General features: G+C 35.9%; 2 protein-coding genes across 2 annotated transcripts; one reads left to right on the forward strand and one right to left on the reverse strand.

Annotated features, from left to right (window-relative positions):
• Nucleotides 1-1561: 1561 nt before the first annotated feature.
• On the reverse strand, nucleotides 1562-12677 carry LOC129262220 (alpha/beta hydrolase domain-containing protein 17B-like). The gene is made up of 2 exons (XM_054900303.2): nucleotides 11770-12677; nucleotides 1562-5646 (listed from the first exon to the last, which is right to left on the reverse strand). Exons 1-2 carry the CDS (start codon nucleotides 12414-12416, stop codon nucleotides 5415-5417), a joined length of 879 nt encoding a protein of 292 aa, XP_054756278.1. The 5' UTR covers nucleotides 12417-12677; the 3' UTR covers nucleotides 1562-5414.
• Nucleotides 12678-25512: 12835 nt separating this feature from the next.
• Nucleotides 25513-26922, forward strand: LOC129261625 (beta-1,3-galactosyltransferase 5-like). Its single transcript, XM_054899679.2, has one exon. It carries the CDS (start codon nucleotides 25618-25620, stop codon nucleotides 26704-26706), a length of 1089 nt encoding a protein of 362 aa, XP_054755654.2. The 5' UTR covers nucleotides 25513-25617; the 3' UTR covers nucleotides 26707-26922.
• Nucleotides 26923-27649: the final 727 nt, after the last annotated feature.

Genomic DNA, 27649 nt, shown 5'->3' on the forward strand with positions numbered 1-27649 from the left:
ACAAAAATTGATAAATTACACATATGAAGCATGCCAATGCAATTTAACAAAAAACATATTTTGCAATAAAAAATCATATTTTGTCACTTTTGAGTACGAAATAATATACAAATATCGGTAAAGCATATTAGTTGGTAGCTTTGTGCCAGGTACCCAATCACCTCACCTGGGTTGAGTGCAGCACAATGTGGGTAAATTTCTCGCTGAAGGAAACACGCCATGGCTGGGATTCGAACCCACGTACCTCTGATTGACAGACAATAGTCCTAACCACTAGACCACGGCACCCCCACAAATTAGATGGTATTACTCCTCATAAACAATACCATTTGTACTTGTAAAGGGTGTGATTCGACTAGACATACACTATCAGCATGAATCTCACATTCATATTCATGTAAAGTACAAATGCCAATGCATGTATTTTTAAAGTTTAAAAGGGCTATATATACTCGTACATCAATTTTCAAATGTACAGTATTATGTACCATACATGTACTAATAAAGGGCATACATGTACATGTGTATTGGTACATCAAAATGTTAGACCGCATTAGGCCCCTATAAGCCTTTACAAATAAAATGTAGGCTTACATACTATGTAATGTACACTGCATTTTGAGTATTGGTTCTCCACAAACAGATTTCCTCGTAGAAAATCAATTACAAACTGTATGCAAGATAGTGAAGATACTGTTTTCCACATTATTAAAGACCCTGAAGTTTGCAACAGTAGGGGAAGGCGGGGTAAGTTGAGCATAGGGGCAAGTTGAGCCACCAGCCCAAGGCCAAAAATGAATGAGTCAGATATTATGGTGGTGTCATGTATTGATGACCCATTACATAACCTTTAACCCCACCACATTGTTTTCACCTTTGAAACAAAAAGTACTTTTGTAGAGGGAAAAATACAAATTTCAGCCAAAAAAGTAAAAACGGGTGTGAAATAGATAAGTGTTTTTTACACACACACGTCTTTACATATAATAAAGACATAAGAACAATATTGTTAGTCCAGGTATGGACCGTCATTCTTGTCATAGTCTTTTACATGATGAATGCATAAGAAATGTGTGGATGTGAAATTATCGCATTAAGTTCGGACTGGGGTAAGTTGAGCCAGCCAACATGGGGCAAGTTGAGCCATGGTAATTCTTATGGTAATGTAAATAAAAAAAACAATCAAACCTTAAAAATCCATCGATATGCAGGCAGAAAAGAGCAAATTCACATGACAGTTCTTTTCACTTTTAGAGAATGTTAGTATTTATAGAGAATTAGCAAGTGAAAAGACTTTAAATTAAATATTGACATGCTGGTTCTTCCCTCATTCATTTTGTACATGTAGTTTTTGTGGCTCAACTTACCCTAGAAGGTGGCACAACTTACCCCACAGATGGGACAAGTTGTGCCACTTGACATCGTTTTTTTCAAAGGTCACAACGACTTTCTGTGTGGGGGTAGAAAGTTGTATATAGGTGAAAAAGATTTCCCAAGAATCATATTTAAAGGCGAGGTACTTATTTCTACAATATCATTAGTCATATCAATTCTATCATGCAAAATGCAAAAAGTGTCACAACTTACCCCGCCTTCCCCTACATGTATAGGGCCTATATGGTAGATAGAACCTACATGAAGACTAGAGATCTATCTTCATTTACATTTGCCATAATTACATGTACTACCCTTGTGCTTTAGTGTCATTGTTTCAGGTTCTATTTTATTTAACACTGTATTGTAAAATTTCAATTGTTATCCACATCTGGTATACTCGTGCAAAACAGACAGCTGCAGGCCCATCTACTTGTACATGTAGGCTACAAGGATGGATTAATTGAACATGAAAGGCGGTGCTGCACCATCCCGAGTTTGCTCAATCTCGAGATTTTAGCCCGATCGGCCCTCTTCGCGATTAATCTCGAGATTCAAGAAACCCCGTCTCCACCATCGCAAGAAGAGCGATTCCTGCTCGAGCGAGGCATCGATGCATTATGGTCTGACGCCGTGAGTAAATAATCCCGAGTGCATCTGCACCTACGAATTAGCGCGATAATTCGTAAAATAGCGCGCTATTTTGCAAATAATCCCAAGTTGACTTGGAGTTGCAATCTCTAGATTAATCCTACGAACTAGCGCGATAATTGCGTCTCCATTGCAAATAATCTCGAGATTGTTCAGATCGGGATAATTTGCCGGATCAGAAATAGCGCGCTAATTTGAAAACTCGGGATGGTGCAGACGGCCCTGAAGTGGAAGTGCTCAAAAAAGTATGAGGCAAGGTGAGAGAGGGAGAGAGAAAGAGAGGGAAGTAGTTTTTTTACCTTGAACCACAATGCCCATGATTGACCTTCAATAGACAGCTTTCCGTTGCTATAAACTAAGTACCATCAAGTTCAACAATGCACTCGCCATACAGGCCAACAATGCAAGTTATAAATGTCAAGCATTTCTGGCTACATACAGTACTGGTATTTCCTAATTGGGCAGGGAGAGGGGGTGGGGGGGGGGGAGGCAGAACCTCTCGGTGCAATCCAGCTTTATGTGGGTGTAAATTATAGTTGCTTCATTTCAGACGACAACGAAAGTGACTGGGCTCTCTACACATTAGGGGCACCAATTTTCTATTCATTAGGCGTATTAGCAAGTGCAACTGCCGGGCAGAATCTCCATCTCTTGCATTTTTTCTACACGGCTGCAGTTGTGATACTGATATAATACATGTACATTGTATAGTGTTTCTGCCTTGCCTGATAACTGTTCCTTTTGTTTGTACATGTACAATTCAATCATGGCACACTATTAACAAAAGTTTGATGGAATGCTTTCCAAGAATCATAGTAATTTAATTTTAAAGGATTTTTTGAAAATTATTATTTTGTGATATCATAATGTGCATAAGTGCATGTACATGTCCAGCAGTTGCCTGAAACAGAGCATGTACATGTACATGTACTTGTTATACTAGTAGTATGAATTCCATAAATCCTATTTTTCTAAGTGGGTCATGTTGACAAATTTTTTACTCAAAAGCTTGTGCATGCACAATTGCAATCATTTTGATATTTTCAGTGAAATAAGCATTTTGTGGAATTTATATCACGTGGCATATATAGGACTTGTGACATCACAAATTCAAATCTGTAAAAAATCCATGATCTTTTTTTTTCTTCTAAATTTCATCAACATTCATAAATACTTTTCTTGCACTTATCAAATATCATCCAATCTGACATGAGGGTGAAGAACTTCCCCTTTAAGATCCTGCATTTTGGAGAGATGTCACTGACATTGCCACAATCCTAAAAAGCTGTATTCTAAAATTGTTCTAGCTTGCAAAATGCAATCTTCCGCTTATTGTCAATTTACTGCTGTGGCCAACAGTAGAAGCTACTTGGTCAAATCCTTGAATAAAAGATCTCAAGAATCAAAAATTCTAATTTCCTTCTTATCGATCATTCTCAAATTAAAGTCTTGTAAAGTTTAGAAAAAGGCCCAATGGAGCATTAATTGTCCATTTTCATTTTATTCCTGGATTCTCTTGATGTATTTTTTCACAGTTCACACTGAAATTCAAAATTACCAGTTCCTACAGTGTATCAAGTGTTCCAAACACAAAATTGCAAAATTTGCCAATTTAGTGTACTGTACTGTTGCATGTACATATCCTTTTCTACTACCACTCAGAATCACCTGATTATAAAAGTCTAGCCAGACTGTTTCTGTCTGATAAGCTGTATCAAATGCTATCCTGGATGATCTTTCTCAACCTTGTTGCAGGAAACATACATGTACATGTAGTACCACTGATTACAACTTTAAGTGATTGTACATGTAGTTTTGTACCCAGATACACCCACTGTACGTGCAAAAACCTTGCATTTGATTGACTGTGGAACAATGGTAGTGATTGATTAAAAGCATCGTCATCACTTGTTTCAAAGTTTCATGAAACCAGCCCAAAGATAGTACATGTAGTAAAGGTTCAAATCTACATGTAGGATAGGACTCTGAGTTTGTAGATGCAATCCCAACATAAAAAATAAACTTACATTCATGTACAAACACAAAAATCAAAGAAAATTGTGACCATTTCCAAAAGACAATCAAGAAATTTATAAAAGACAAAAGTGTAATTTAGAATATTAAAGTTGAGCGCATACACACACTTCTCTCTTGGGAAGGCATTGAAAGCATTCTTATACCAATTAGCATACTACATGTACATGTAGTATACAAGAAGTTTAATTTAATTATCAAAAACTACCACAACCTACATGTATACTGAGACAGTATTGTTTTATAGTTATTCAGATTCTCTGAAAATTAGAGAATATCAAATTGGCTAATACTGTTATAAATTGAAAAGCTTTACCCCTGGTCCGCAAATTATTATTATTCCTTTGATATTCCCTTGACACTACAGTATTCAGTTAAACTAATTTTAATTACTTTGGATCCATCATTTGTTGCTATGAAAAGCAAGGGTAGGGTAAGGCTGTCAAAACAACATTTTTTTTAAAGTATGCTTTAAACTGATACTTGTACTGTAGTACATGTATGTATTTGATTACTTCTCCACAGCTAATGGTTGCATCAATTGAATTCACCCTGTAAGGTTTTTATCTCTAACTTCTGAAAGAAAGTCTTTATCGAAGAAAGGTTCTCTATCCGCCCTTTTTAAAATACTCAACGAATCATATTGAATATTTATTGTGTATTTCGTATATATGATGAAAAGTTATATGGCAGTATTACCGGTATGTTCAAATTTGGTCCTCATTTCTAAAATGTGTATCAGTGAGTGCCATAAATAATAATGAAATAAAATATTACATTTTATAAATATTTCAATTGAGATAATTAATAAACGTTGTGTTATTCCTCCTTCAAGGCTTCATACATCCTTTCAACCGGATTACTAATATCGTACCTGTATGTGTCATATCGTTCAGTATTTAAATATTGATGCAAATAAGAAGCAAAATTTACAGATAAATATGCAAGAGTTCCAGTTAAGACTCTCCTACACTGAGGGAAGTACCCTGGGGTGGATATAAAAAGAAATAAAGCAATACTGCCTAGTAATGTATAAAATCAATGCTACACAACTTTTAGATATACATATGTATGCATAAAGGCCAGTTCACACAAAGAAGAATTTTATCAACATGAATGGCAAATATCAGCCAAAGTGTAACTCATGAAAATTTGTGTCGGAAAAAACTTTGTGCCAAAGATTAATATTCATGTTTGTGTGAACGGGCCTAATATGGGCAGCCCACGAAGATATCGTACGAACAAGGAAAAATCCCGTTTATTTACAGATCTTACAAAGAGTCGGATGAGGAGTACACACACAAAGCGTAGTGGCTCCCAACTACCTGCTTGCCTGCCTAAGTCTGTGATGATGATCATGATGCTGTATTAAGGCTTGGTAGCTCCTGAGTGATGAAATTCCTGAGGCGCTCCAGATACTGACCAAAGAGCTCCACATCATTATGACCAGCTCCTTCCACCCATAGTGGTTCAACGGTGTGTTGGCAGCGCTCGTAGATCGCCAGTCCATGGGAGAAGTCGATCACTTCATCCTCGGTCCCGTGAATGACCAAGACGGGTGATGCCACCTTGGAAACTTTATCAATGCTGTAGGTGGGAGATCGAAAGAGAAAAGAGGGAGGGGGAGAGAGAGAGATAGAGAGAGAGAGGTGTGGGTAAGGGAGGGGGAGAAGGTGAAGAAGAAAACAGGAAAAGAAAGGTGTTGAGATGGAAAGTGGAAGAAAGATAAAAAGGGGGAAGGGGAGGGAAACGATGAACAGAACTTGGTTATTACTTGCTCTATGCAAATTAAAAATCTTACATGTACTTTGCTGCATAGAGGTTATACCCCTCAAAATGGCATAAATAAAATAATTATACTGTATTACAAATTTCTTACCATGATCCTTGTTTTGTAACGAGTCAATCTACATGTAATTAAATCCTTAATCTCTTTCTCATGTTTTCACTACCCAACATGTGCAACTTGTACATGTAGGTTAATTGGTCATGATAGGCCTAGCGCTGCAAGGCAATCAAATTTGCAATTTAATCAGTTATTAGAAATTTGATAACACAAGTACATGTATGCAGATGTAACCAATGAGCACTAGATCAGACTTTACATTAAACACAGAAAAACTGATATTTTTCTGAAATTTTGACAATAAGGACCAACTTGACTGAACCATATAGTATTAAACAATGCTAATTCTACATGTTCAGGGAGGAATTAATTGTTGTATCACTTGACAATGAGGAGAGAATTAGAATATCATATTTCATATAATAAAATACAAAAGAAATAGTGAGTGGATGACGTCATAGTCTCCTCATTTGCATACCAGCCAGGATGTGCATATAACTGTTTTGTGAAATTAAGTGAATCTTTAAAATGTCATAACTTTCTTATTTTACATCCGATTTTGATGAAATTTTTAAGTGTTATGCTTGTTGGATTTTTCTCTTTTTATTCAAATCAACTTTTTGTTGGGGTGGACTTGTCCTTTAAACTTTCTACATGTACAATGTAGTATGTAGCCTTGTATAAAAAAATGTTCCATGAAAGCACAACAATTTTTAAAATCTTAAAATGTTGTCCAACCAATTACATGTAAAGCTTGTTTTATTTGTCTCTATTTATTTTTGTATTGTTGTTGCTTGCAGGCCTGGTTGCTTAAGTAGATTCTTGAGACAAGTACATGTAATGTAGAATGAATAAAATTGCGCACAATACTATAAATGAAACTGACCATCCAAGTAGGCCAGGGTGACCAGATGTCCCGGATTTCAAGGGACAGTCCCGTATAATTTTGTCCCGCGCCCCTTAAGACTCTGCCCAGGATGCCGTTTTGCCCCTTATTTCACGATTTTGAACACTTTTACATGTATGTGAAAATATCAGGCGATACAATTTTTTTTATAATTAGAAACACACAAAAAACATGGAAAATGAAAATTAATTTTTCTAATTAATTTCTTTTATCAAATCTTTATGTATTGTTTTTATGAAATGTTTCGTGAAACCTATAGGTTCGTAATCAACAGTAGTTATGAACAAAGTGTGTGTGTGTAATATTTTGTTTTATCAAATGGTAATCTTTATATCAACATCAACTAACCAATATCATGCATAATAGAATCATTTTTATTAATCTACATGTATTAATGGAATTCAAATGCCTAAATTTGCCAAATTTTGCATTAAAAAAAAAATGTTAAGCCCTTGCTTGGTCACAATGCTCCCTTGCTTTTATTTATCCACAAAGACCTGAACAAATCTTGGCCCTTATGCATTTACTGCACCATTAGATTATGACAATTGATACAATGAGAATTTTATGCCTCATTTTAACTCATTGGCCTTCTTTGTCATCACATGAAAGTATATACTTATCCTGGTTCCTTTTATGAGAAAAACACTTGATTTTTTTTTGGCCTCCTACGATTTTGAAATGTCAGTCTAACCCCATCGGAGGACTATACGTCCACCCCTGTAAATATACATGTAGTACATGTAAACAGAGAAGATTATAACAAGTAAAATGATTATGAATAAAGTGATTAAACAATCATCACAACTGTTCAGAACTTCATATCTTTATTGACTAATAGACCATTTATTTCAATCTTATTAATCGTTTGTATCACTTGAGAATATGGACAGCAGCCCCAAAAGGTTAAATTCTACATGTATATCTGATCTTGAAGCGTCCCAATTTCATCTGTCCACATCTGGTCACCCTGAAGTGGGCTTCCCATCAGGCATGTTTTACCAGGGAAAGTACAGATATTCATGTACATGTAGGACTTGAATTGGGAATGAGGGAACTAGACTAGAGAGCACAAATATAATCCAATTAGTATCCCCTAATTAAACAGGCATAGACTAAGATAAGGTGAGCCTGGAATGAGGAGGGAGGGGGTAGAATCAATTCTTGTAAACCCCGTCCTTTGAGAATTGATCCAAAAGCAGGGAAGAGACAACTTGACCTAGGATTAACCCTACATGTACATGTACAGTAGATCTTTAAATTTGAATCACAGTTCAATGTCTGGTGTTTTACTTGTCGACCATGGACCTACATGTAGCAGGTCTATGCTTGTACCAACAGATTCCAGGATGTGACGAGTCAGTTCTTCACAAACGTTCAGTGTTGAGCGTTAAAATGTACTGTACCATTATGCAAACATATTTTAGTGAATGATGTACAAATTCTGGAGATCTTTTTTTTCTGATTTTTTTAAAAGTTACATACATGTTGTATGTACATGTGCCATAAGCATAAAGGCCAAGTGCAAAGGATAATACATGTATCTTCATGTACATGTATTTAAAGGGGGGAAATGCATGACACTACAATGTACATGTACACTGTACATGTAGATCCGATTTCAAAGCAATTATGGTACTGAAATTAAAAGAATGTTTTGAACATGGAGGTTTAATAACAAGGGTGATTTTTCAGATGACAAAGCTGATGTCACACTTGAATTTCATTACTTAATGTAAAATGAAACATCAATTGTTTACACTTTTTTGGACTTGAAAGTACATGTAGCTCTTAATTACACAACCAGTCAGCTACATGTATGTATCTTTGAATCACTATTACCTGTAAAAAAACACAGAACAATAGATTCAAGTGAACCAATTCTATTGTTCAATGGTTTTTACAGGCATATAGTGATTAAGAAATAGCTGACTTGAATCAAAAGAAATTTTACATAATTTTGTTTTCACAAGTTCATTCAAAGAGGAGAAAATAATTATTTTTATTAGAGAAAAATGTCTGTCTTGTGCATTCAGCAATGCATCACTGTTTTGTGAAACTAAGCAAGATTTTAAACTGAAAAAGCTGTCTGAATATTAATTTTACAACCAAGTTCCAACCAATTTTGATATGTCACGCCATGATTTTCCTCTTTTTGATAACATCATCTTGTGTTGGGCCATTCTTGTCCTTTAAGTTCATCAATGTGGTGTATGATTCATATCATCACTGCCACTGAATCACTTCCATACATCTTTTAACTGCTGGGAAGAATGTGTGTGCACAGCAAACTGGCCTTGTCTATAAAGTTGCTTCATATGCGGGGAAAAAAACCTACTGGGTGCAACAGGGCAGGCTGACATCATGCAAAATATTGTGTTTGTCATGGAAAATAATTTCTGTATTTGACATGTACATGTATAACAGACTTTCCATTTTTAAGACAATATCACTTATCAATCATGGAGCATACTAGTACTGTACATGTAATACAGCACAATAAAATACAGCCCCAAAAATATCCAAGGCTAATGAAAAGGACAAATGAGGCCAATCAATGAAGTGCTGGTTGGTTAGGCCTAGTGCTGGTACATGTAGTGTAGCTGACCAGTGAACACTGACAAGGATTATTAGAAAGTGTGAGGGCATGACTTTTTACATTGCTGTCTGACAGATTAAAAAAAAGTTTTATTTGATTTGATTTATAATTCATAAGTCTTTTGAATATGACGTGGATAATTGGAAATGTAATTGTAGCAAGTAGAGGGATTATTTCATAACCTAAACTTGAAAATACTTGAAAATATAAAAACCTATGTATCCCCCCCCCCCCCCTCCACACCAAAGGAGCTCTTGGGGTCTTGAAGAAAAACAATAAAAATATGACACTTGATGTAGCCTACATGTTTATACTGTAAATGATCAAGCGCTCTAAAACACAAACTTAAAAAAAAATAAAACCTTGCACATCAAATAAGAATACAAAATGAAAAAAACAAATGCCTGCCTCATGATAAACTTGGTTGCTTTTATTTTTATAGTTCCCTCCCTTTTTCTTAAGGTTCTTCAGAGTAAATAAATATATATCTCCTCCTGGTAAGTTCCAGCAAACTGATTCATGATTGCCACTGAATATTTGTGGCAGAGCCCCCTTGCAGCCTCTCCCCAAAAGTGGGATGTTCCCCCCCCCCCCTGCATCTACATGTTGAATTGCATCCGGCACACCTACATGTAACTCTAATGACTACAGGACTTTACAGTAAGACTAACACTTCTACATACATGTACATGTATTGTACACCATTCTATGTAAGAGTAGTGTACATGTAACTGTACTGGGTCAATTAAAGTGTATTAAAAAAGTTTCCAGAACAAATTTCAATAACCTTGTTCTCAGAACACAGATCTCACATCATCTTGGATGACTACAGATAGGCCTATGCACTTTCAGAAGAGGAAATTTTGGCATTCAACTGATTTTCCATTTAACAACAGAACCAACATTCACAGTAACATTTATAAAATGGTTCTCCTTGAATCTTGGAATACACTGCCTTGCAAATGAAATGCCTTGAGTGAGTTGAGTCAGAAAGGTTAACCCCTAAAAATAGTACAGAAATTTTAATCACTAGAATCATTAAATCAGCACTTTCCAGTTTGTTGAAATGTCCTTCCAACATATATACAAGAATACACTCTGACAATCTGAGTTAAAATGTGTACCTTTTTCTGAGCAAGTACAATGAATGCCAATGCCATGTACTGTACAACTTTCACATTATCAACAACAAGTACAAGTGTCTCAGAGATTTTCAATCATTTTTTAAAGGCATAATCCAATCTTAAAATTTTAAAAATTATTCAACGCCACGGTACAAATGCAAACGTGTACATTAGTGCATTACATGTAATGTACGTCTAACTGTAGTTTAACTGTATCATTCATCCATGAATCCAGACCCTACTCTCCAGAATGACTGGAACTGGATACAAGATGTTCATGTTACTACAGGTGTATTTATTTTTTGTGTGTGTCAGATGAATAAAAGTGGGTGCAGTTCTGTACATGTTGTTTTTGATGAGATTGTACCACTTCTTTATAATTTTTTTTTGGGGGGGTGCTACAGCCTTTCAAACAGGAAATATTAACAAACTATGCAATCCTGTACGTCACTGTCGTCAGGCACAGGGGTAATGTTACACAGGGGTTGCATTCATGAACAGGGCATTATTTTTCTTATGAACTCCTAATTATCAAGTTGTAGCTTGTTCCAAACTTGCAGTTGCATGCTGTATACAGATATTGAGACAAGCTGCAAGGATTGGTCTAGGAAAATTGTGCTACAAGAACTTTAGTTCTTTAATTTTTGTCAATTCAAGGATTGCCAGATAAATCAAGACTTTACAAATTTCCATTTCTTTATATCAATTTGGTAGTATGTAATGTACCATCATCCATTTGCAGATTAAAAGAAGATAGGCCTGCAGGCAGATTGCACGACCTCATGAAATCAGGAAAACACCACTTGCCAGACATAACAGATTTCATTGTCTGGTGGAGATTTTCACCAGTCTTATGTATATCCACATTTGATGCCAGTAACATTCTTCTTTAATTTTTGCAGTGTGACTTTTAGTTAAATAAATCAGCATGCAGCAGTAGTGTAAGTTTACATAAATTTTACAGAGTGATAATGATGAAAATAAAACATAGAAAATTAGCCAATAATTTAGAATTAATTTTCATTAAAATCAAAGCGAAAACAATATTGCAAGTGACAAGAAATATGAAATAATAATGGTCAAATGGTAAAAAAAAGAAATAATATAAACAAAAAATAAATACAACAAATTAAGCACAGACACAATTAACTTTAAAACAAGAAATAAACACAAAGTCATACATGTACATTGTAGATATAGTTAGGCTATATTTAAGTCACAAATTTAAATTTACCTTGGGAATGGATCGAACCACCATGTTCTCCTCGTATCGGGGAATGCTACACGCATCCCTGACATGAGTGGGGAATGTAGAATCACTGCAGCACTTTCATAGCGTGAAGCTAAATCCACTGTGGGAACGGTTCCAATACTTTGTCCATACAGAATGATGTTCTCTGGACTTATCCCGTATCGCGATCGTAATGCCTGCCATGCTGCTTCGATATCTGCATACAAGTTACGTTCCAAAGGCTTTCCACTACTACTACCATAACCTGAATAGTCATAGCTGAAGATGTTACAGTTTAATCTTGAGCCAAGGCCGATGTAAAAGCTGCTCATCTGTCCAATATCAACAGCATTGCCATGACTAAATAGGATGGTGTATTTTGGATTTGGTGCACATCGAACAAACATGCACGCTATCCTGTTTCCTCGCTTGTTTCGGGTGTAGAACACCTCAATTGATTCTAGTTCTCGATCTGAAAATTGCCATTCTGCTCTATCCGTTAAATGTAATGTCCCACGAGTACCGGTATCATCTGTTACAATAGAGTAGGTTGGTTCTGGTGGCAGAAACGCCAGCTTAGCGGCTATGCGAGATGGGCATGGGGGACAGCAAAATAAGCAGCACAACTCACTGAACGAAAGCCCGTTCATGATGGAAGCGGGTTTTCACAATGTTTACGAAAATATCCGATTCTTAGACTACTCCAATGTATACATTACCACTAAGAAACCTGTGGATTCCTTGAGTTATCAGATTCCTGTGCACCAAAACGCAGCAAAATTGAAGAAATATGTGTGTCTTTGTGCTAACATACGACAGTTTATCACGGCAAATAATAACGGAGACAAATACCGGCCACCATGTAATTCAGAGAAGAGTGACGTCCTCTTTTATGATGACGTCACTCTGCCCCCCAAGTTGAAATTGGACTACGCCTGCGCATATATATACACGTTGACTCGCCGAAGTTTTTTTTTTATCACCTTTCCAAATAGTTTAGTTTAGTTTACTCCAACGATGTTGTAGGACTAAGCCTGCTCCCCGGGGGGGGGGGGGGCACTTCCATTGACGAGTGGATACCATGCGCGACCACGGGGTCTCGAAAAGCACCCTAAACACGTATTTTCCATGTTCTGAAAATGCACCCCTTAACAAGTATTGGCGTCTGAAACCCTACCCTTAACAAGTATTGGAAACAAAACTATACTCTTGGCAAGTATTCCCTGAAACGAACCCCTAAACAAGTAAATTTTATTGTTGTGTCACGGGTCCGTCGGTCGTCGGTTTTACCTAATTTACACATTTTGGTTTAGTAAGGTCCCACCTTCCTCACCTCGCGCAAATCGGGACTCTAAACACGTAGTGTTGGGGCAAAAAGCCAGAAAAAGGACATCCTTTATACAACATTTTAATTTTGTTTTATCATCCCCGCAAATGTGACCCTAAACACGTAGCTTTCCTAGCGAAAAAGATACCCTTTTTTCATTATTTTTGTGTTTTTGACACCCTTATCACGTTACGTACGTAACGTGCCCTATCTTGAAAAAGACATCCTTTTTACGTGTTTTCTTGGTCGCGCATGGTATCCACTCGTCAATGTAAGTGGCCCCCCCGGGGCCTGCTCATCGATCAAAGTAGAATGTCTATTGCTGCTCTCCTTCAGACAAAATTTGGTGTGCTACGTATGTTGGCAGGGAGGGGTGGCAGGCCGGGTATCGTAGACAGCAAAAAAATTCCATGAGAACACACGAGAATCGAAAATCACTCAAAATCATAGGCAATCTTCTCCCAATGCTTATCCAGTCATGATGATAAACAAGAATGATGTAAATAAGTGAGATTGTGGACGGGAATGGCATTTTATTTGTACATGGAATCGAACTTGAAATCTACAAACAAGATAATCGCAAATGAAATCACATTTCCGTTTATAGCTATGTTGAAGTTTCAAATCAAAATGTTGAGTCTCAACAATTAATATTGTAAAAATTAATTGTTAAAAATCAAACAATAAATAATTTAATTTGTAAAATATAAGCCCAAGCCTATTGCTTGGGTCCCTGTAATCATTCTAAGTTTATCGTGAGGTGATTATCAATTCGGCTTGTCCTTATCCATTACCACTTTAAAATTGAATGGTGACAAACAGAATAAAATTGATTTCATGCGACTAGTTCGCCATTTTCTATTTAATAGATTACATTAATGTTCTCCGATGTGACTAGACTACCATGCAAGGATCCTTCATCCTCTGTGGATTCTCTTTCAATTTATCACGATTCTTCACTTTAAAAACGTACGCTGTTCAGAGTTCTAAGCCACGTTGTTGTTTAAGCAAGCCCGTCACTCATGTGTTTAATCTTCATGAAAGTTTCGAGCAAATAAGTCATACAAAGAAATTGTATATGCTCATCATTCAAACATATACTGGGATGTTTACTCATCTCTATGTTCAAATATTTACAGTGGAGTGGGGATCCAGCATTGTCCAAGAGGGGGCGGGCAGAATTTTTTTTTCACGATTCCCCCCAAAAAACTAAAGGGTTGGGGTTACATGTATTCTAATGACTGAACTCACTGAAGTAAATTCCGGAGTAAAGTATTTTCATCATAAGCCAACCCTAAATTTTCCCCTTTTTAGATCAGCATGTCATTTGTAATCATCACAGTATTCTATTTTCAGGTTCAAATACACTGAATATGTATCAAATTTGATTTTTTTTTTGGTCTCAATGTATATTATAGTAGTATAGTAGCCAGGCTATAAGATGATACCAAAGAAAAGTTGAATTTCCCACTAAAAAGTGAACAAAAGTGACAACGAATTGTTTTTCAAAAGGGGTTAGATGTCATGATTCTTATATCCATTTCAGTTTGTTTGCAAAAGGGGTTACATCCACAAAGGAATTTTTTTGAAAATATGAAGACAGGTAGATTTTTATTATACCCAATTTTATGTTCAAGTACGTGGTAGGGTATCATGACAATTTAGTTTCGCATTTAATATTGCGATATTGGAGAATGAAAAAAATGATTTTCTTGGAGTGGATCTTACCCCTTTTGCAAACAAACTCTTCTGAAGAGCTCATTTGTCAAAAGGGGTTAGATCCATTTTCATACAATTTTGTTGTTTTTTGTGTCTGAAAACCTATAGATTTTTAGTCGCTCTGATGATACCAAAGAAAATTTGAAATTCCCATTAAAACGTGAATAAAAGTGGCAAAGAAAATCACTTTTTATTCAAAAGGGATTGGATCCATTTCAGTTTGCTTGCAAAAGAGATTAGATCCACAATAGTATTTTTGGGGAAAAAATGTTTAACAAAAATTGAAGACAGGTAGATTTCTTTAATTTGTGTTCACACGGCAGGGTAGTACATCATGACAATAATTTAGTTTCTCATAAGAATATTGCAATATGGGAGAATAAAAAACATGATTTTCTCGGAATGGTCCAAATTGGATCTAAACTCTTTTGCAACCAAATATATTCAATGTATTTGAACCTGAAAATAGAATAATGTGATGATTAAAAATGATATGCTGATCTGAAAAGGGAAAATAAATCATCTCTCGCTTCGCGCTCTGAATACTGAATGAGGAATATGGATGACGCCCCCCCCCCCCGAACAATTTTTTTTTGCTTGACAGTTTTTTATCGTCTTACCTCATGAACCATAACAATTTTTTTAAAGATAATTAAGTAAGACATGAGATAGTACGAAACAAAATTATCTGACATAAGCAAATCAACACGTGCATGGTTTTTATACTCCATTTTAACAATGAACAGTGTGTATATGGGTTTGATTGAAATATTTTGATTTATATACAGAATGTATTTTTTTAAGTAGAAAGTCTACAGCAGGGCGGTGAACCTCGAGGGTGGGGGCACAGTGCCCCCACTTTTTGAAGAACTGAAAAAATGCCCTTTTACGCAAGAAAAATGCCCCTCTTACGAAGGTGTACCGTGCCCCTTTCACCTGAGGAGGACCCATTTTAGCTGTTACCAAGTACCCTTTCTCGTATCAGTGCCAATTGTTACCCAAAAATGTCCTCTCTCGAACGTGTTCTTTTCATATTTCATCAGAAGAAGACCCGTTTTAGGTGCCCTTTTTCGTATATAAGTGCAAATTTTTACCAAAATATACTCCTTCACGAACGTGTTCTGTGCCCTTTCACCTGAGAAGGACCCGGGAGTGTGTGAGCAAGTGTCCCTTGCCTTCTTGCAAGTGCATGCCTTTTCTCGAATCAGTGCCCCATTTTACCCAAGAAAAGTGCCCTCGACCACGAATGTCTTCTGTGCCCATTTCACCCAAGAAGGACCCGTTTTGTGCCGTTTTATCCATTTTCCTTCTTACAGGTGTTCTTTCTCGTATCAATGCCCCTTTTTACCCAAGAAAAATGCCCCTCATGAACGTGTTCTGTGCCCCTTTCACCTGAGAAGAACCCGTTTTATGTGTGAACGAGTGCCCCTTTGCCTTCTCATATAGGTGCCTGTTCTTCATAAGTTATCATTAAAAACCACTTCTTTCGTGCCCGATGAGCGCCCGGTTTCTTTATTTAGCGTTCTGCTTCCTTCTGGAAGTGCATCCTTCGATCGCATACTCCCTTTCAAAATATGATTTGCCCCTTTCGCTACTTCTTTTTCTTTTTAAAATGAAATTCATCCAGTTTCACCTCTAATTAGATGCCCTATATGCCTTTATTTACTTTTGATAAATGACCCTTTTCTTTTCTAGTTTATTCAAAAGTTCAGTCTATTAATGTTCTGATGATGTCCCTTTACAATGTATATGATTCCGAAAAAAACACATTTTAAATAATGAATTTCACATTATAATTATTAAAAACTTGTAAGAACGATCCTACGTGCCGTTTCATGAGTCATGTGACTGGGGTAGAAAAGAAAAGGTGCCCTTTTTTCCCGATGTCCCCCCCCCCCCCCATTCGCTCCGCCACCTCTGGTCTACGGCAGAAAAAGTAAAGTTTGTAGAAGAAAAAAAAGGCCTCAACTTGGGATAAACATAAGTGATTACAGTAATCAATATCATGTGAAACGGAATTAATGGTTCATGTATCATTGTACCTTACTAGTATTACCAGATCAGAATAAAAGTAAAAGACAGAAGGAAAAAACGAGAGTAGGAAAAACCAAAAATGTGGAAGGGGAAATAAAATGTTTGTGGTATAGCGCCACCTTGTGGTTGATTACTCTTAGTTTACGAGTGTTTCACGGAATTCTAAGCGATAGTCACACAGTCACTTGTATACGTTGTGTGTTACGTCCACCGCGGATAGATACGGATTAGTGGACGCCACATTGACGCCGCCATCCGTAGGGTCGTAAGTAGACGTAACTCTTCGTATTTAATCCGTAGTGAGACGCAGACTTGTGGCGCCAAGCCTGCGAAATTTTGAAATGTTCACAATTTCTTAGGGTGACACGGATGCTGATTTCCACAATAAGTCACCGTAACTGAACGTAAATATCCGAAGAATGGACGCATTTTATCCGTGAATTTTTTTCCTCTCGCTTCCACATGCGTTCATTTGCGTCCATCGTGATTATTCGTAATTACCAAAGGTAATTACCCCCAAGTACTCGTATCAGTGGCGTACCTAGGATTTTCCACAGGGGGGGCAAAACCGTCCACCAAAAAATTTGACAAGCAAAAAAAAAAAAAAAAAAAAAAAAAAGGTCTTCGATCACAAATAAAGGATTTCGTACCAGAAATAAATTGACAAGCAAAAAAAAAAAAAAAAAAAAAAAAAAAAAAAAAAAAAAAAGGTCTTCAAGCTCGTCAGGGGGGCATTAAAGGTCTTAAAGCTTGTCAGGGGGGGGCAAAAAAGGTTTCTCAAGCCCGTCAGGGGGGGCAAAGATACGTTTTTGCATAGGTTGTGACTCGTCAGGGGGGGGCAGAGTGCCCCCCCTGCCCCCCCCGTAGGTACGCTAGTGACTCGTATCCATATACACTCAGGTCCGTTGACGGACAGGTACGGATGATGCGGACAATCGCGTCCTTTTACGGAAGGGGTCCCCCATGCAGCCACCCGTTTTGCCTTCCCCAGTCCTACCACCTTGCTTCTTGGGGAAATTTTGAAATTCAAGTTTCATTTTATTTACATCCATTGAAAAATGAACAAGAATTCATACAATAATTATAATGAACAATAAAAAGAAAACAATCAATACAAGAAAAATCAACATAATGACTTCAGGGAAAAGTTAAAACCAATGTGCTTTAGATGTAGGCCATTGGCAAAGGCCCGTGTCCTATCGAGGTTAACCCTTTAAGTTCTATGCATTCCAGTTGATGGAAAGTTGACATGATATGATCTATATTCATGTTTAAAATACTATAATAAATTGGTGCTTGTAGTCTCTAACTATCATCACGATATAGATTTATACGTTTTAATTTCTGTTGTCCAAATCGTTCCATGCAGATGACACGTCTTTCGTATCTAATAACAGTTATAAAAGCAGATAATAATGTTTCTTGGTGAATACATATTTGTAATACCATGGACCTATGAAGAGATGGACGATTAACGCGAGCATTTCTTTGATCCAATTAGTCACCGTCACCTGGTTATGTGCATCTTAATAAGAACGTACAGGTGCTGTGACAATTGCCATGACTACCATGTCGTATCTGATCACTTGAAGGAGAGTGAAACCATTAAAACAAGAAAGCTTGTGTGAAAACAGAAAAATGAAAGAAACAGATCAACGAAAGTTTGAGAAAAATCGGACAAATAATGAGAAGTTTATGAGCATTTGAATATTGCGATCACTATATATTTGGAGATCCTCACGTTGGCAATGCGACAAGATGTGTGATGTCACTTGTGAACAACATTACTTTCCCCATTACTTTAGGATATATATTTCACTTAAATTGCCCCTTTTATCAAATATATCAGTAGCTAGCTCACGTGCTCTTTTATAGGAGGGCATGTAATACAGATTTTTAAAGAATACATCATGGATAAAGAGTTTGTATCACCATAAGAAAAAGCAAAAAGAGACATTTTGGGGGTATTTTATAGTCCATCAAAGGGAACATTGTTCACATGTGACATCACACATCCTTGTCGCATTGCCAATAGGAGGATCTCCATAGCATTAGTGATTGCAATATTCAAATGCTCATAACGTTCTCATTGTTTGTCCAATTTTTTCAAACTTTCGTTGATCTGTTTTTTGGTTTTTCTGTTTCGACACAAGCATACTTATTCCAAAGGTTTCATTCCCCTTTAAAGACGGATCAGTTTCACCGGTTGCATGGCTGATACCCTGTTTCAGCATGTGGTTTGCTTCTTTTGGAGCAGCAAACTTGAGAAGCAGACGATTTCTGTGATATAAAATATGATATTATTTGACCCGATATTATTCGACCCGGACACTTCCGGGCGCACGCAAGGACCTCAATAACATTGAGAGATACACGATCTATACCCCGGATCTATACACGTTATATGCCACGTATATCTGGAATATTATGGAGAAACTTGGGAAAATTGAATTTTAAATGGTTAACAATCATGACAAATTTGCCTCTATAATAAAATATACAGACACATTCCCAAATAAAACACATGGAACTAAGATTACCAAAGGTAAACAAAAACATCACATCGATCTTCCATGATTATTTTGTGTGAAATAATAAGTTCCAATCACGAACTGCTTCAGGCCCTTCTCACGGTACGATCATTAGGACCAAAGTAGACAAGTATGAAGAGATAACAATGACAGTCACCTGTTAGTGAATTCATGATAATAATAATAATAATATTAATAATAATAATAATAATGATAAAAATAATAATGATGATGATGATAATAATAATAGTAATAATAATAATAATAATGTAGTTCTTATATAGCGCATTTAAGACGTGTTGGGACTCTCAATGCCCTTTATAGAAATACAATTATACAATACAAGAGGTCCACTCTTCATGGACCATGGATGGTCGTGTGTTCATAATGAAGCATCCATCTCCAAGTAATAGGAATCCAATGAAGCAATTGATTAAATGCAAAGATGAACTTGGCAAACTGTAAACTGATTAACTGAATATATATAAATTGGACTTGAAAGCTCCTTGAGTCTGTGGTGTGTTTCATGTTACTTATTTGTAGTAAGTCTTCATTTAATCTGCCTTTTTTTTTTAAATAAAGAGTGAGTGTTGTGTGTATGGCTGTGTGTGTGTACTGTTCTTCCTCTTCCATTACTTCATTGTGTTCTAACTGTTTATCTGGGATTTTTCCATTCAATCATTATGATGATGACTGTGAATTTCTTTGGTCAATGTATACTTTTTTCAATCTTAACAAAGGTATAGACATTGATAAGCTGTTGAAATTAAAAATTAATCCATTTGATATGAACTTACCATTTCAAAACTTTGATGTTGAAAATATCTTATCTGATGAAGATTGCAATGCTTTATATGAAAACAATTGTAAATATACCTTCTGTGATGTTTTCAACAGTCAATATAAGTATACAAAAACAGATATTTCTATGTTACATTTGAATGCCAGAAGCTTGCCTAAGAATTTTAATGAGATTCAAATACTTTTGTCATCTATTGACCATGAATTTAGTTTTATAGCAATATCTGAGACATGGTTCAAACCTTCTACTCATTTTGATATGTTCAATATAGATGGTTATTCATTAGTGCAAGTGTGCAGACCAACACAGACAGGTGGAGGTGTAGCCTTATATGTTAAATGTAATATAGAATATACAGTTCTTGCTGATCTTTCTTCATCCACTGAGTATGCTGATACCTTGTTTATTGAAACTGTTCAAAATAATAAATCAGTTGTAATTGGATGTATTTATCGTCGTCCTGACACTAATATCACACCCTTTACTGAGAAAATAAAAACAATGTTTGATACATTAGAATGTGAGAAGAAGGATATATATGTATTGGGTGATTATAACATAAATCTGATCAATTATGGTATTCACAACAAAACAAACTTTTTCCTAGATACTATGTTTTCATATAATATGTATCCATTAATAACAAAACCAACAAGGGTCACACATAGCACAATTTCCTTAATTGACAATATCTATACTAATACTGTGAATGAGGAAAGGAAGCAGCAAATTGGTATTCTTTATAGTGACTGCTCTGACCATTTCCCTATATTTTGTATTTCTCATCATAAATCAGTATATAATCATCATGTTAATAACTTTAAAAAGAATAGATTGATTAATGATGCAAATATAAATATGTTTAAAGAAAAACTAGATTCTGTGAATTGGTTAGATGGATATAATTGTGAAGATGCAAATGAATGTTATAATATATTTTTTGAAAAGTTTTATAAAGTCTATGATAAATGTTTTCCCATGAGGGTAAACAATGTAGTTAAGAAACAGAGATATAAAAAGCCTTGGATCACAAAAGGAATATTGCAATCAGTCAAACGTAAACATAGATTATTTCAAACATACTTAAAGAGACCAAGTGATCAACATAAGAAAAAATATTTATTGTATAAAAACAATCTAACCAACATTATCAGATTTTCTAAAAGAAAACACTACAGAGATTTGTTTGACAATGTCAAGGGTGATTTGAAAAAAACTTGGAGACAAATAAATTCAATATTAGGTAACAAAAAACAAAAAAATATACCAAAAACAATGTATCATGGAAACATGAAATTGGATTCTCAGATTGATATTGCTCAATATTTTAATTCATTTTTCGTCAATGTAGGAAAAAAGATATCAAATTCAATTGTAGCAACCCAATCATTTAATGATTTTTTTACCAAATAAACAATTCAACTCCTTCTTTGTCAAGCCGGTCTCTGTAAACGAAATTATAGAAATATCATCATCTCTTAAAATTAATAAAGCATGTGGACCGGATGGTATATCTCCAAAAATTGTGAAACAATGTATTCATCATTTTGTCCATCCTTTGTGTGATGTGTTTAATAAATCATTTATTGGAGGAACCGTGCCAGACAGTATAAAACTTGCAAAGATTATACCAATATATAAAAAAAATAATGTGGATAATATTGAAAATTATAGGCCTGTGGCTTTATTACCAGTATTCAGTAAAATTTTAGAAAAGCTGATGCACAAAAGATTGTATGACTTTTTAAATAGATTCAAGATTCTTATTAATGACCAATTTGGTTTCCGTAAAGATTTTAGCACATCGCTCAGTATATTAAATTTTACAGATTCTATCTTAGAGGAATTGAATAGGGGTCATATTTGTTGTGGAGTATTTATGGATTTATCCAAGGCTTTTGACACCATCGATCACCACATTCTTTTGAAAAAAATGAATTATTATGGGGTTCGTGGTATTCCACTGCAGTGGTTTGCCAGTTATTTATCCGATCGGAAACAGTATGTGGTGATCGATGGTGTCGAATCCAATCACATGAATATTGATGTCGGTATTCCACAAGGTTCAGTCTTAGGGCCGCTTTTGTTTATTTTATATGTAAATGATATTCTTTTCTCATCGAAAATATTTAAGTTCTCCTTGTTTGCAGACGACACTGCTGTTTTATGTTCTCACTCTAATTTACCTAAATTGATTTCTACAGTTAATTCTGAGTTATGTAACTTAAATGCCTGGTTCAAATGTAATAAACTACAACTTAATCTTGAAAAAACAAAGTATGTTATCTTCCATTCTAAAAGGAAAAAAATTGTAAGTAATATTGAATATGTTAAAATTGATGGCATTGCTATTGAAAGGAAAGATTGTATTGATTTTTTAGGTGTCACTATCCAAGAAAACTTGGAATGGAAAAAACACATTGATCATGTTTGTAACAAAGTTCTAAAATGTATTGGAGTTTTGTACAGACTTAAGGATTTTTTGCCCCTCAGCATATTACTTAATATTTATTATTCTATATTATTTCCCCATCTTAACTATTGTAATAATATTTGGGGTAACACATTTAAATCAAATTTATCTAAATTATTTATTTTACAAAAGAAAGCTGTTCGTTTGTTAACAAATTCTCATTATATGAGTCCAAGTGCGCCTCTTTTCGTTAAACACAAAGTGTTACCTTTATTTGAGTTAATTCGTTTAAATACATGGATTTTTATGTTTAAATTTCACAAAGGCACCCTTCCAGATAATTTCTCACAAATGTTTCAAACAAATTCTCAAATTCATAATTACTCTACTAGACATCAAAACAACTTACGTATTCCTTTTTCTAAAATTAATTTTATTCGTAATTCCATCAGATATATCGGGGTGAAAGAATGGAATTCTCTCACTTCTGATATCAAAAACAGCACAACTCTCTCACGATTTAAGTTACTATCAAAGTCATTTTTGTTCAATTATTTAAAAAACTCAAACCCCACCCTGTAATAGTATTTTATCTTCTTCTTTTATCTTGTCTTATCTTCTATTCTATCTCCTGTGTTTTTGCATTGTGTGATGATGTGTGGAAGTGTGTGTGTGTGTTTATTTATAACCTTTTTACCATTTATGTTATTTGTATATTTGTAGGGCCCCGGCTATAAGCAGTCTTGCTTCTTAGGGGTCCTGACCATTAAGTAATTTGTAACCTGTTATATTTTGAATTAGTTTGTTTGTATCATGTTATTTTTGTAATATTTTGATGTCTTTTTAATGGTCAATAAAATTGAATTGAATTGAATTAAGAATACACTTTATAAACAACATAAACATAAATCAATTACATATGGCATAAGTATATAGGGAATGATCTAATTCAACGATTAAAGGGATATAGAGCCTCGCCGATCTGGCGCTGCACACGTCTGCCGGGCCCACGATCAATTTGGCAAAGCAAATTTTCGGAGCATTTAATTTCATGTCTATTTCGAACAATAAAATATGGATTTTCATTTGTTTCAAATTGACTTTTTTGGGACGCAACGATGGACACAGAGCACTGTGTGACTTTCGGCGCCGCGTTGAAGTCACGGAGCAACCTAATAAACCATATAAGGTTTTGAATTATGATTGTAATCTATTACAACTATTGTCATTTCCTTATTGCAGTGGCGTAACAGGCGGGGGCGCAGGGGGGGCAAGCTGCCCCCCTGGCGGATTTCGCCGGGAAAAAAAAAAAACGGGAAAAAGATAAAAGGGAGGGAGAAAGAAAGGGAAAGGGGAAGGAAAGAGGAAAGGGAAAGGGGAAAAAGGAAAGGCAAAGGGACAAGGGAAAAGAAAACGAAGATAATTGGTTTTTTTAAAACAGAATAGGAAGGAAGGACAGCGGGAAAAGGAACGAAAGAAGAGCATTTGAGGAAGGATAAATCATTCCGAAATAGGCCTATGTAATGCAATAGCGTGATGGGAAATAAATTAAAAGATGACAAAATGGCAAACAATAGCGGGAAATGAAGTTAGAATGGAATTAGTCAAAAGCTAGATTGGAAAACGAAGAAAAGAGACAAGAAAAACGAAACACTTAATAACACGACCGGATTGAAAATAAAGAGCGGGGAGAAAGATGGACTGCATACAACATTGTGCTATAAGCTTGCTAAATTTTATTCAAATAAGATGCCGGGGCTTTGCCCCGACCCCACGCAGTAGGGGCTCTTCATTTATAACCTTGATGGCTCTGTATCTTCCCCCTGTAGGGACCCTTCTTACATTAAGCTTTACGTTCAATCACTGGCGTACAGGCGTGGGGGTCTTGGTTCCAAAACCCAAAGGAAATAAAAAAGAAATTAAAGGAGACAACGTACGTAATGAAATAAATGGAAACAATGAAATGTGTTATTTGCTGAATGAAAAAAAATCTATATATCACATAATTAGAATTTAATTTCATTCGGCAAACTTTTAACAAAATAATATTCCCACATTGCTATGTTCCCCCTCAAAATATTTGGTTCATTACACAACTGGGTTGAATAAATGTTTTGTGTAAAAGCTATATTCTGTATATACCCGCGATATTTGATTAAAAATAGCGGCAATCTGCGAAGTTTAAATGGCTTTGATATCAAGAAGTTCCGGGGGCTCCGCCCCGACCCCAATCGCATAGCACTGTCGTATATGAGTATGGTAGGGTTGGGCCATGGCCCCCACAAGTTCTACAACCAAGAACAAAAACAAGGAGGAAAGGAAAGCAAAGGAAAAGTGTAGGATATGATTTTTTACTGAATATAATGTCAAAGTTAGATTCTCATGAAAAGGTGATTTTTTTCTCGCTAGCTTCACTTGCTCGGGACTTATATTAAGCAGCTTTTTTAGCACATGCGCCATACTGCGCCCCTCTGTTTTTTTTTTTATACTCTTCACGCTACTGCCGCAAAGAAAAAGCTGTTCATAGTGGCGTACAGACCACGAAAAAAAGGAATGGAAAGAGAGAAGGGTAAAATATATTATTCTCTGGATATCACAAAATTGAATTTTTGTATTAAAAATGTCAAAATTTTTGCTCGCTCGCAAATAAAAAAAAAGAGATTAATTCTGCCCGATACGCAATAGGCCTATCTGGCCCTCTAAAAAAATGTTGCCTCATTACACCATTACGCCTGTTCATTCCATGATATGACCGGGAAATTGTTGGCTCTTGCCCCCCCCCCCCCCCCTACCACCGACCCCTGTTACGCCGCTGGACGGCTCTGCATGGCTGGGACATTCTATTCATTTGCATCGACCCACCGTTCAATTGACGCCAATCTCTATCATGTCTGTTATCTGTATGAATATTGGTCTCCGGTTGATTACAGAAAACTCAATAGAATTAAAAATCGACATCGAGGAAATCTTCTCTTCGGGTCTGCCAACAACGCTGCGATCGAGTGACATCATCTATATAGTAAAAATGCTGCCCAAAAGGAGAATATTATTTTACATCGTGTTTATTTCTTCGGTGGCTACTTTTTTCTATTCATTCTGGAAAACATTTTTGCATCTGGATAGTACACTCCAAACTCTTTCTATAAAGAGAAATGAGACGGCCAATGCATTACTATTACAGCGTCATGTTACTACTGCACAGAGCATACAAGATCATAAAGTGAAAGTTAACTCTACCACGATCCAAAAGCCTCTGCCTAAAGAGCCATCTAGTTGGAGAAATAAATTTCATTGGGAGTCCAAATTAGACCAGCATGACTATCGCATCCTCATTAGCCCTCGGAATAAATGCAACCATTCGGAAAAGATAACTTTGCTTATCCTCGTCAAGACAAGAGTGAGTAGCATAAAAGAGAGGAATATAATCAGAGAAACGTACGGCCAGGGAATGGTGAAGTATAATGTGTCTGCAACGATTCTATTTCTACTTGGAAGGGAAAGTAAATATAATTTAACTGCACAGGTTGATCTCCAGAATGAGGCTGATATACACGGAGATATTCTTCAAGAGGACTTCATAGATACCTACTACAATCTAACCATCAAACTTATTATGGGTTTCAAATGGGCATCGATGTCCTGCAGTAATACTTACTATGTAATGTCAACAGATGATGATTGTATCGTCGACGTCGTTAACCTTGCCAATGATCTCGAAGCAAACACATCTTCGACGTTTCTTTCGAAGTTTGCCCTGGCCGAGCGAGCAATCAACTGGGTTCCGCACCGCAATCCTGGTGATAAGTGGTACACTCCGCGGGAATTTTTTTCGGGTGATACCTGGTTACCTTTTCCTCGTGGATACGGTTATGTTGTTTCCAGAAAGGTGGCTCATCTTCTTTACCAAGCCTCTCAGAAGATTGCCCCACCTGCACCCTGGGATGATGTCTACTGTGGTATACTCTTACATTCATTGGGGATAGAGATGCGAGATATCATAGTTTGGTTTAAGAACAAGCATGCATCATTGAAGGCTCATGGCCACTATGTGACTGGTTTAGATGGAAAAGCAACGGACACATGGAGAGCAGTTGAAGATAGGTACCAAAAGTAAACTTGCAGCGAAATTTGTATATAAAACGAAAATAAAAAGAAATATAAAGACGATAGTAGGATTCCCTGAGAGTGTTTTGCTGGAAAAGCCTAAAATTTAGATTTATATTGAGTTTCCACAGCCATTTCAGTACAAATTTTGTAAAAACATGACAAAAATCGGTAAATATGGCCTACATAATTATCATACAGTGGGGGTAACACAAGTAAAATTGCTTATGCGGCTTATCCCCTTACAAACACATAATAGTTAAACATTTTCAATGGGATAAAAATTAATACTGTTATAGTGTTAAATATGGTCACCATCGTCATCTTCGTTTTCAGTATGATCGGTATTGATATTGTTATTACAATCATTGTTGATGGTATGGTCAGTTACGATTTTCCATTAATTAACCAAACACACATTACCCCCCAAAATGAAACGCTGTTCCGACTTTAAACGGATTATTGGAGCTATTATTTGAGAGGGTGCCTTTTCCGTTTGTAGGTTAAATACTTTATCAAAATTATTTCATTGTTAACAGACTGTGTTGAATCTATAATTATGTACCAACGCCTCAGCAGGGGATGCTGATATAAATTTGACAAGCAAAACACACAAAAAAAACTAAACAAAAAAGAAATCGACATACATTGTAATAGTCAGAAGATGACATTTCACCCTTTTCCTTTCCCTTTTTTCGTTCTCCTTTTTATTGGTCATGAATATCAGCTATGAAATGTTACAATCAAAGGAGAATATAAATTAAAGAGTGTTATACAAGCAGGATAGAAACAACAAATGATTGTCACTTTTCAAGGTTGATCATGCATGAGCATACATATTATTGGCAGGAAATTGCATCTACATTGAACCCACATAATAGTATCCTCTTCTATCATGCAGTAATAACACTGTTTATTATTTTTTTTATGCAATGTTGTTTCCTACAGGTATA

This window comes from Lytechinus pictus, chromosome 5 (genome assembly GCF_037042905.1).
Source record: "Lytechinus pictus isolate F3 Inbred chromosome 5, Lp3.0, whole genome shotgun sequence".
Classification (NCBI taxonomy): Eukaryota; Metazoa; Echinodermata; class Echinoidea; order Temnopleuroida; family Toxopneustidae; genus Lytechinus; species Lytechinus pictus.

Excerpts from the sequence above, each read along its gene's own strand:
- LOC129262220 (XM_054900303.2), bottom strand. The coding sequence starts at position 12,416 with ATGAACGGGCTTTCGTTCAGTGAGTTGTGCTGCTTATTTTGCTGTCCC. Across the intron at positions 5,647-11,769 it reads TGGTTCGATCCATTCCCAAG|CATTGATAAAGTTTCCAAGG; the intron begins GTAAATTTAAAT and ends TCCCACCTACAG.
- LOC129261625 (XM_054899679.2), top strand. The coding sequence starts at position 25,618 with ATGCTGCCCAAAAGGAGAATATTATTTTACATCGTGTTTATTTCTTCG.